This window comes from Acanthisitta chloris, unplaced genomic scaffold (genome assembly GCF_000695815.1).
Source record: "Acanthisitta chloris isolate BGI_N310 unplaced genomic scaffold, ASM69581v1 scaffold23312, whole genome shotgun sequence".
In the NCBI taxonomy this organism is placed as follows: domain Eukaryota; kingdom Metazoa; phylum Chordata; class Aves; order Passeriformes; family Acanthisittidae; genus Acanthisitta; species Acanthisitta chloris.
The window spans coordinates 37,776-44,589 of NW_008660238.1; the positions used below are offsets into that span (position 1 = coordinate 37,776).

General features: G+C 52.9%; 2 protein-coding genes across 2 annotated transcripts; both read right to left on the bottom strand.

Moving 5' to 3' along the window:
- On the bottom strand, positions 1 to 1,232 carry CCL17 (chemokine (C-C motif) ligand 17). The gene is made up of 3 exons (XM_009069755.1): positions 1,166 to 1,232; positions 427 to 532; positions 1 to 91 (listed from the first exon to the last, which is right to left on the bottom strand). The coding sequence occupies exons 1-3, from the start codon at positions 1,230 to 1,232 to the stop codon at positions 1 to 3; spliced, it is 264 nt and encodes an 87-aa protein (XP_009068003.1).
- A 3,646-nt stretch (positions 1,233 to 4,878) lies between these two features.
- Positions 4,879 to 5,943, bottom strand: LOC103797538 (C-C motif chemokine 5-like). The gene is made up of 3 exons (XM_009069757.1): positions 5,877 to 5,943; positions 5,364 to 5,475; positions 4,879 to 4,984 (listed from the first exon to the last, which is right to left on the bottom strand). Exons 1-3 carry the CDS (start codon positions 5,941 to 5,943, stop codon positions 4,879 to 4,881), a joined length of 285 nt encoding a protein of 94 aa, XP_009068005.1.
- Between the last annotated feature and the right edge of the window lie 871 nt (positions 5,944 to 6,814).

Sequence of the window (6,814 nt, forward strand, 5' to 3'; positions counted from 1 at the left end):
TCATTTTTTCCTCTGAAGCTTTTTTATGGCTCTCTTCACCCAGGGCTTCTTGGGGTCAGCACAGATCTCAAAACCATTGGCAGTCACAATCCTGCAGTGAGCAAGTGAGGAGAAAGAGTAAAAACATGAACCATGAGCCATTCCCTTCCCAGGCGCTTCTCCCCTCCCTTTGTGCAGCCCCATTCTGGATTGAGGCTTGGAGCTATGTCCAGCAGCCTGTGCCCTCCTTGGGCTGACTCTGCCCAGGCCACTGGCAGTAGCAGAAAGCACTAATTCCTATTTTTTCCTGCCTTTTCCCAACCCACAGAGCTACTTTGCTAGCACAGCCCCCCCCAAGCACATGCTCCTGATGGGATGGGATGGGATGGAGGAGCTGCTCCAGCTCCCCACTGTGCAGAGGTGGGAGGCAAACCCTGAGGTACTCACACGACTGCAGGCAGGGAACAGTCCCTGGGCGTCTCATAGAAGCTTTGCACGTGTCGGACAGGTTTCTGTGCGTGCTGGAAGCAGCATTCCACAGGTGTGGAGTGACCTGGGAAGGGAAGGGAGGGATGTGAACACCCTTGCCAGCACTTTTCAGCAAACTGCATTGCATTGCAGGTTATCAAACACAGGATGGAGATTGTGGAGTTCCTGCAGCATCCCATGGCAAGGATTTGTCTCCCTTCATGGCAGCAAGCCCAGGACTGGGATGTGGGTGGGGGTGGGGAGGGCAGCACAGGACCTGGCACCCCACAACCTGTGTTGCTGCAGCCACCAGAGTGGCACAGCGAGGTTGAGGCACTCGGCCTGGGGATGAGGTTTGGGGGGTTTCCATGGCAGGGGCATAACTAGCAGAGTGTTTTTCAAGGTTTCAGACAGCTGCATGTGCTTCCCCCTTCAACAATTTGCTCATCCAGCTGAGACCTGGGGAATGGCTGCCAGAGCCTCCTCCAAGATCCTGTAGCATCTGCCCAGGGCTGGCTTTGCTGAGACCACCCAGCACCTTCTCCACCCATCCCCAAATCCTGGGATGTGCCGCCCTGCCCTGACCAGGGGGTTGCTCCTCCTGCCAGCAGCACCATTCCCACCTCCTGCTGGAGTTTCCTGCCCGACTTCCCCAATGGGACGTGCCCAGTGGAGACTCCAAACCCCAACCTGCAGCGTAGCCCACGAGGTGCCTTACCTGTGGTGTGGTGCAGGGAGAAGGTGAGGAGCAGGGAGAGCAGCAGGACTGTCCTTGCAGCGAGCATGGTGGCTGTGTGAGGGCTCTTCCTCTGTCCTGCTTTGTTCTGCTCTGCTCGGTGTCTATGGCTTTGGATCTCACAGCACCGTAATTTATCTCCTGCATGCCACCCACTTGGACAGTTTTCCAGAAAATTTCAGACATGTTCTGAGAAGCCTCTTCCTGGGTATAAGGGGGTTTCTGTCATTTAAGGGCACATCCAGTGGTGGGAGGAAGAGGTTGAGGAGCAGGACATCTACTTCTGCTTTCTGCAGAAGAGCTATGAGGCTGTGAGGGGCTTGCAGGAGACTTCTGGGGAACTCAAGTTTACTCAGGAAAGGAGATTAAAATTAACTTACTGTAAAGGCAGAACATCAAGTCTAATGTTCTGCTGTTTATTTCTAACAGGAGGGACAACTTACAGGCTCTGTGCAGGAACAGGTCATAGGTGGGTTTCACTGGTTTGTCTGCGTCGTCAAAGGCAAGTGACTAATGAGTCCCTTCCAAAACAGACTCTTTGACCACCCTGGACATACTGAGGGTGCTGGGTTAGACACTTGATGGGATGGGATGGGATGGATGGGATGTCAGGCAGAAAAAGCCACACTGGACTGAACTAGGAGGGACCCCAGAGCAGGGGTTGGCAGAGATGCTTTTGTTGGGTTCAGGAGACTTGATAGAAAGGGAAGAAATGGGGCAGTGGCAGTGATGCATCCAGGTCAGATCACAAGTCTGAGTCCAACTGTTGCCCCTGCCTCCCACACCAGCTCTGGGATCAAAATGAGAGGGTCAGACAGATGGAGGCTCATGGCCATCAGTGCACAGACAGGTCATTTCTGCAGGGACATGGGACAAACCCTACCACAACCGCAAGAGAGTCATCCTAGCCCATCCTCAGGGAGAACCCCAAAGGCAGGTGGCACAGAGGACTGGTGGGCATCAACCCAGGTTCCATGCAGGGATCTGCTCCCCAGGAAGGCAAGATGCAGCTGCAGTCTGCGTGTGAGGAGGGTGAGGTCCTGGTGGGAACCCACATGGGATGATGGTGAGTGGGAGCACAGGAAGGGACCTGTCTGTGGCTTGGGGATGAGGCAAGCTAGGTCTTCTCAAAGGGGAAGAAAGGTGAAAATGGACTTCCTTGAAGATTATCTCATGTTTGCACAACTTCTCTGGAAGAAGAAAGGAGAAGGAAACAAATCGAATGTGCTGAAGACTCTGATTTAGAAGAATTGGTCTGCAGGACATGGGGTCTGGTGACCTGGCATGGGGTGGGGTGGCCATGCAGGGAGCTGGGCACAGCACTGCTGTGTTGTAGTGCCATTTTCCCAGGAAAGAGCTCTGCAGGGAGAAAACACCTGGCACACAGCAGCCCCTGAGTCCACTGAAGATCAATGGAGTTTGCATCCACCCCCAGGTCCTCCTGCCCTCCCTTTCAAGCTCCTACCACCTCCCTGGCACACAGACCCTCAGCCCAGCAGCCACCAGGGTCACACCACCTCCTAGGCCTTGGTCAGAAGGGAAGGGCTGTAATTGAGAACTGAGCTAATGGCTTTTTCCCCCCAACATTTCCTGATTCAGAAAACCTTATGTGTCAAGCTCCCCCCCAACATTTTCTGATTCAGAAAACCTTATGTGTCAAGCCTTGAGCTCCTTTTTCAGGCTCGTCTGGGGGAGCACACAGTTGCTCCTCCTTTCTCTTAGTCAATTAGTCCTATTGGAAGCATTAGTAGATGCCTCTACTATTTGCCCTTCATAAGGCAAATCAGTGCATGTGGGGTGTTTGGAAGCTCAGAGAGGCCTCACACAGCTCTCTGGGCTTCCCTGTCTGTCCCTGCCTGAGCAGTGGAGCTTTGGGTTTGGCTTTAGCCTTCTCCAGCCTCTTCAAAACTGCAGTGCCTGGGATGCTCCCAACAACCTCCCAGGCCATCCTCACTGGTGGCACAGTCTCTTCTCCCTGTGTGGAGCTCCTAACTAAGCATATACAAAGGCAAGCAGGCATCTGTGTAGAGAGAAGAGGGGGGACAGGCTGTGCACAGGATTTTATGGGTGTCCAAACCACCTGCAACCTCACTTTAACTAATAGTTGAGTACAAATATTTTGACTGAGGAAAACCCCGACTTTAGAAATTAAACTGGGTAAGCATGGGAAAAGAAAAAAAAGGAATGTACAGATGGGAAATATTCTCTGACTCATATAATGCTTTGATTTTAGAGTAGATGATCATACAATAGTTGAACAGGGTGTGTTAATCCTCTGCATACGACAGAGCGCTGGGGTCGGTGCTGCTTCCATGGCACAGCAGTCAGGAGAGGGCACCAAGCCCCAGCAAACTGGGTGACTCCATGGCCTGAAAGCCCTGGAAGGGTAAAGGCAGCAGTTTAAAAAGCGTCCTCAGGCTGAAGCATCTCCTGGTACACCCAGAGATCTCCACCTGCCTCTTGGTGCCCATGAGTCCTCCAGTTCCCAGAGCTACAGCATGTTGGAGTCATTCCCTCAGCTCTAGATGGGTTTCGTCCCTGCTGTGAACGCATTCCTGGAGGTGCTCTGCAGCCAAAATCCTGTTCCCCAGAACTGGGAGTGCTGACAGCAGGGCTGTCAGTGTGGCTGCTGCTCAGAGACTGGCTGACCATCATCCGACTGGTGGCGAGTGACGGCTTTACTATCACTTGGTGGGTGTTTTTGGTGGTTTTCCGTTATTTATTTTTTTTGCCTAGTTGGTTCTCCTCCTTTTGTTAAACTGTCTCGAGAAAAGAAAGAGGAAGTGGAGGATGTTCAGAGTTACAGCATTTGTATTCCCAGGTCACTGTCACACGTGGTGGAGCCATGCTCTGCTGGCAGTGTCTGAACACCTCCCCCACAAGGGGAAGGAATGAATGAATCCCTTATTTTGCTTTGCTTCTGTGCATAGCTTTTGCCTTATTTATTAGTGTCTATCTTAACCCAAGACTTTTCTCACTCTTGCCCTTCCAGTTCTCCTCTCCATCCCAAAACCCTGGCAGGGATCACTGCTAAGCTCACCCCTGGCAGAGATAATTTTCAGAGCTGTGTGTGGGTAAATCCCTTGTCTGCTTTAGCATTCCCTTCTGATCTACCTGCCCAGGGAGCTCTGCAGAGAAACCTTTCCTCTGTAGCCCAGCTCAGACACCACAGTCCTGGGGTAGACATGGCATCCAAGCTGTGCTTCTGCACAGGGCAGCACAAGAGACAAGCTGAAAGCTCTAAGCTCAAAACTGGTGGCAGTTTTGCACCTCAAAGCCCTCTGAGGAGTCTTCAGCCCCTTCTGAGTCCCCTTGAAGCAAGTACCCAAATGGTGCATCCATGCAGCACCATCCATCCCCCTCCCTGCCTGCCCCAGAAGGAGTCCCCATCCCACCCAGCCCCTTGGCCAGCTCCTTGCCTCGACCTGCTGGCAGCACCACGGTTGTGGAGCTGGGAGAATAAAGGACACAACTCGCCAGTAGCACACAAAGTAAACCTTTATTTTGTAGCTGTGATCAGCAGGTGGATGCTGGTGTGTCCAGCAGCATCCCAGGAGCTGGTGCCTGGCTGGTGGATGTGGCGCAGGCTCTGGGGAGTCACTGCTCTCTCCCAGCAGCAGAGACCTCCACAGCCCCTTCTGGGATGATGACTATAAACCTTCCTTCTCACCAGGATGTTGGGCACCCACTCTGCATCATGGGGCATGAACTCCTTTCCTTTTTAGAAGCCTCTCAACTGTTTTCTGCACCCAGGTCACCTTTGGGTTTGCGCAGACCTTGGTCCCATTCTTGGTCTCAAACCTGCCGAGACAAAAGGTGAAGCTTTGTGAGAAATGACAGCTATAATCCCACTTGTGCCCACGCCATCCTTCTTTCCCTGCACTCCTATTTTCCCCTTGGCCCTGCATGCTGCCCCTGGGTATTTGATGCCCTACAAGCAGCTCATCCTGCAGTCCAGCACCTCTAGAGCCTGTGCAGAGCCTTCAGGAGCTGCCATGGACTTGTGTCCTTAACTTTGCTCTGCAGAAGTGCCTAGACAGTCACATCCTCCCCTTTTTGTGCTGGAAGACCATGGTGGCTATGCAGACCTGGCCCACTTCTGTCCTCGGTCAAGACAGATGAACTGAACCTGTGATGGCCCAGGAGACAGCACAGCAATGAGGAAAGTACCAGGACTTACACAATTGCTGGGGAAAAACACTCCTTGGGAGTTGCGTAGAAGCCCTTCAGGTTTGCCAGCCGGAGAGGATTCTTTATGTACTGGAAGCAGCACTCAGACGGAGCGTAAGGGGCTGGAGGAGACAAAGAGAGGTGGTGAACATTGGCTCTGGAAGGCAGCATGTCTTTAGAACCTTCCCCCATGACAAGGCTGATCACACATCACCCCCCAACTTCTGCAGATGCTGCCATGAAGAGCCCCAGGTGCCCTCCTCTTTCATTCCTGGGGCAGAAGGATGCTCCAGGTTATTATCCAGCACTAACAGCCCTGCAGCACCTCTTCCAAAGCCACCCAGCTCCAGAAGCTCTTTCCATCCTTCCCTGCATCCTGGGATGTGCTGCTCTGCCCTGGCCAGGAGGTTGCTTCTCCTGCCAGCAGCACCATCCCTGCTCCGTACTGGGATTTCTTGCCTGACCACCCCAATGGGATGACTCTGAGTCCCGACTGGCAGTGGTGGCCCATGAGGTGCCTTACCTGAATCAGAGTGTGGAGAGAGGGTGAGGAGCATGACGAGCATCAGGACTGTCTTTGCAGTGAACATGGTGGCTGTCAGAGGGATCTTCCTCGCAGGGTGCTGCTCTGCCTCTTTGGAGGAGCTCAGCTCTGAACTCAGGCAAGGAGGTGCTGCAATTTATCCTCTCCACCCCTCCCCACTCTTTTCCAAAGAATTTGGACCAAATTCAAAGAAAAGCTCTATACAGTTTCATTGCCCACGGGGATTTCCATCACGTGGGATCACTAGGGTTATGGTCCAAGATGATACCTGGAAAGTCTGAACAGACTTCGTCAACTTCTGTGTTCACCCAGACGTGTCTGTGGGAAAGCCATGAGGGAAGTGAAATCCTCCTCTGCGGACGCGTGAACTCAAGAGCTCACAGATTCTTGGAGAGGAGATTTATACTGATAGGAAAGGCAAAGCCTGGTGTTCCATGCAAAGTCACTTTTCAATCCCAGAGCCAACACAGTTGTGCTGGTGGTGGCTGGATGGCTTGTGAATTCCTGGGAAGCATTAAGCAGGAACAGTGACTGCTGCTGCCACCAGCCCTCTGTGACTCGAAAGCTGCAAGGTGTCACACACTGCTAGAAATCTAGTAAAAATGCTGAAAACACATGCTCAGACCCCTGTAGCTGCTGTGGCTAGCTGAGCTGCTGTGGAGAGATGGAGTCCCTAGGTCCCAGGAGTATGACTTGGCCCAGGGCCAGCCTGGCATGACACCACCCATGCTGTGCAGCCACCAGAGAACTAAACAGAAAGCATTTCTGAAGAGGTCCACAACCTGTAAGGACAGTGCCATTCCTTCCTGCATGTGTTCAACCCAGTGTCTCCCTGAGCTGTAATGAACTCCTCGTGCCCTCCTGCTGATCCCCAAAAGCATCCTTCCCTTCCCCCACAGCTTTGTTGATGTTCTCTT

Excerpts from the sequence above, each read along its gene's own strand:
- CCL17 (XM_009069755.1), bottom strand. The coding sequence starts at position 1,232 with ATGCTCGCTGCAAGGACAGTCCTGCTGCTCTCCCTGCTCCTCACCTTC. Across the intron at positions 533-1,165 it reads CTCCCTGCACCACACCACAG|GTCACTCCACACCTGTGGAA; the intron begins GTAAGGCACCTC and ends TTCCCTTCCCAG. Across the intron at positions 92-426 it reads TGTTCCCTGCCTGCAGTCGT|GATTGTGACTGCCAATGGTT; the intron begins GTGAGTACCTCA and ends TGCTCACTGCAG.
- LOC103797538 (XM_009069757.1), bottom strand. The coding sequence starts at position 5,943 with ATGTTCACTGCAAAGACAGTCCTGATGCTCGTCATGCTCCTCACCCTC. Across the intron at positions 5,476-5,876 it reads CTCTCCACACTCTGATTCAG|CCCCTTACGCTCCGTCTGAG; the intron begins GTAAGGCACCTC and ends TGTCTCCTCCAG. Across the intron at positions 4,985-5,363 it reads TGTTTTTCCCCAGCAATTGT|GTTTGAGACCAAGAATGGGA; the intron begins GTAAGTCCTGGT and ends TTGTCTCGGCAG.